The following is a 2,924-nucleotide window of genomic DNA, read 5'->3' as shown; positions in this document are numbered from 1 at the left end:
CGTGGCAGTCACCTATGAAGAGGCCGTTAGGGTCGAATTGTTATAAATAAGGGTCTTAGTTTTAGATTCAAGGGGTGTTTCAAACAGATTACAGAAATTCACAAAAATATACTCGAAGTATCAGAGCGAGAGAAAAGAGTTTTACGCTGAAAATGTATGTATGAAGAACACCACAAATTTCGTTCATGTTATCTATTTCATGCAAGTCATTTAAATTAAAGTTATTCACTGCCTTTTATTCTGTTGAATTGCCCTTATTTTCAGCATTTTATCATCAATTTTACTTTTGCATTTACATTTCGCCAAGTCTTCATTTCCAATACTTTCTCAAAACTTAAAGCATTTACTTCGAGTCATTTATCTTTACCCTTTCCAAGTATTTTCGTTATCTTTAAGAAACCTTTTACTACAAAGTTATCGTCATTTACTTTGTTCATAAAGTTATAAGTTTCGTTTAGAATTGTTGTCAAAACACTTTTCGTTGTCCATAAACCAGAAACAAACTTAACCATGAGTCAAATCACCGTAATAATAGTTCTTGAGACACATGTCCTAGGTTCAATCTAGTCGATCCTGTGAGTTACCAAAAATATATAAATTTGGAAAACTAGCGATTGTTTATCAGAAATCACTGGTAAACAAATTGGCACACCCGGTGGGACGGTGTCAAAAGAATTATTAATTACAATAGTTTGTTTTACTTTTACCATACAAAATTTCTGTTATTCTTTTGGTTTAAAATTTAGTGTTTTATGATCCTTAGAAGTGGTAGGATAGCCAACAATTCACAACCTATAACCAACAGAAAAACGCAAAAAAGATGGTTAATACAACCAGTCAAGGGGAACAATTCCCTCCCCAGGGAACAGGCACAATCGGAGCAAATTCGATTGATGTATCCACTGAAATCCCTAATGCACAGGCCATACCAACATCTGGATCCATGGCCTTGCATAATTCGACAACAATGCCTATTATGTCAGGCGCGGCATTTCAACCCATAGGCCACCAGGATTCGAGAACTTTAGGCCTTTGAGAGAATACCCATATGGAATGCCATCTACTGCCATGGCGGGACTTCAAAATAATTTTTCCATATATACTCAACCACATAATACGGTTATTTCGCCAATCCAAAATTCTGGATCTGGCATGAACCATGTAGGTCAAAATACCCAGTCACAAGGAGTCCCCACCCTATTACCTACCCTTACAACGAATAACCAGGCAACCTTTCGACAACAAATGGATGGCAGTAACCATGATATGGTAGGAGTTCTGGCCAGAGAAATGAATACCATTTTTTCTCCCCTGATACAGAATGTGAATAGGACTAACACTGACAATGCCCAAACATACCAACAACTGTCAGCGCAGATGGGACGCATAACAAATTTCCTAGGCGCCCCACATTCTTTTGTTCGACGCAGGCCAAACCAGGTTATAATCCAGGGAGAAGAACCAACTATAGATCAGGTTAGACCACCAAGGCGAGCCCCTGACGAAAGAGTCATGGGGGCAAGATTGGAACAACAGCTAATTTGACGGGAAGTCGCTGAAGAACAACCAAGGAGAGTGATAATGGTTAATAGAAACCAGGATGCAGACGAAGTAATTCATAGGTTCAGGCGAGAAAACATGATGGAAAATGACTTAACTAGTATAATAGAGAGAATCATGGCCCAGAATGGTCTGAATACAGGACTTCGACGGCCAAATTACTCCTCTCCTTTATCAGAATATGTCCTGCAAACAGAATTACCAAGGGGTTGTAAAATCCCTAAGTTCACCAAATTCTCAAGGGATATTAGTGAATCCACTATAGAGCACATAGCCAGATACATGACTGAGGCAGGGGATTTGGCGAACAGTGAGAACCTGAGGATGAAATATTTCCCTAGTTCTTTAACAAAGAACGTCTTCACGTGGTTTACAACTTTGCCACCAAATTCCATAGATGCTTGGCCTCAGTTGGAAAGATTGTTTCATGAACAATTCTACATGGGCCAAACTAAGATAAGTCTTAAGGAATTAGTCAGTATCAAAAGAAAATTCACCGAACCTATAGATGACTATCTGAATAGGTTTCGTTTGTTGAAATCTAGATGCTTTACAATAGTGTCTGAACACGAGTTTGTCGAAATGGTCGCTGGAGGTTTAGACTATTCGATCAGGAAAAAGTTAGATACCCAGCATCTAAAAGACATGGCCCAATTAGCAGATAGGGTTCGACAGGTCGAACGCTTAAAATCTGAAAAGGCCAGAGCGAATAAGAATTATAAGAAAGAGAGGGTTGCTTATGTCGAATTCGAAGAAGGGGAGTCTGAAATCTCTGAAGACCCTTATGGTCTTGAGGAATCCGAAGTAGATTTGGCTGAATTAAAAGAAACACCACCTTATGCCTGCAAATTACTTACACCTTCGAATGGCAGAAACCCTGTCGAAACTGAAAAGAATGATAGATTTCCCAAAACGACTTACATATTTGATGTTACCAAATGTGACAAGATCTTCGATTTATTAGTAAAAGATGGATAAATAATAGTGCCTCCTAATACCAAAATTCCTCCGTTAGAACAACGGAAGAAAAAAGGCTTCTGTAAATATCACAATTTTTTAGGCCATAAAACCTCACAATGCTTTCTTTTCAGGGATCTTATTCAGAATGCAATCAGGGATGGCCGCCTCAAGTTCGCTGACAAGGGAAAGAACCAGATGAAGGTTGATGATGATCCCCCTCAACATTGCTGAGACAAACTATGTTGAACCTGTCGAAATCAACATGATTGACATAGGGGAAGTGGAGGCTGTAAAGGCAACAGGAACTGAATGCCATGCGCTAGATGGAAAGCAGGCTACTGATGACCTAAATAACGATATTTCCCTTTGGAATCTCTGTCAAAGGTAAACAGGTTGCTAACGTC

General features: G+C 39.1%; 1 protein-coding gene across 1 annotated transcript; it reads left to right on the top strand.

Annotated features, from left to right (window-relative positions):
- Window positions 1–1,581: 1,581 nt before the first annotated feature.
- LOC127079208 (uncharacterized) lies at window positions 1,582–2,538 on the top strand. The gene has a single exon (XM_051019623.1). The coding sequence runs from the start codon at window positions 1,582–1,584 to the stop codon at window positions 2,536–2,538; it is 957 nt and encodes a 318-aa protein (XP_050875580.1).
- Window positions 2,539–2,924: the final 386 nt, after the last annotated feature.

The sequence above is a fragment of the Lathyrus oleraceus genome, chromosome 5, assembly GCF_024323335.1.
Source record: "Lathyrus oleraceus cultivar Zhongwan6 chromosome 5, CAAS_Psat_ZW6_1.0, whole genome shotgun sequence".
In the NCBI taxonomy this organism is placed as follows: domain Eukaryota; kingdom Viridiplantae; phylum Streptophyta; class Magnoliopsida; order Fabales; family Fabaceae; genus Lathyrus; species Lathyrus oleraceus.
This window is presented reverse-complemented; position numbering and strand designations above follow the sequence as displayed.

Coding starts and splice junctions, on each gene's coding strand:
- LOC127079208 (XM_051019623.1), top strand. CDS start 1,582: ATGGTTAATAGAAACCAGGATGCAGACGAAGTAATTCATAGGTTCAGG.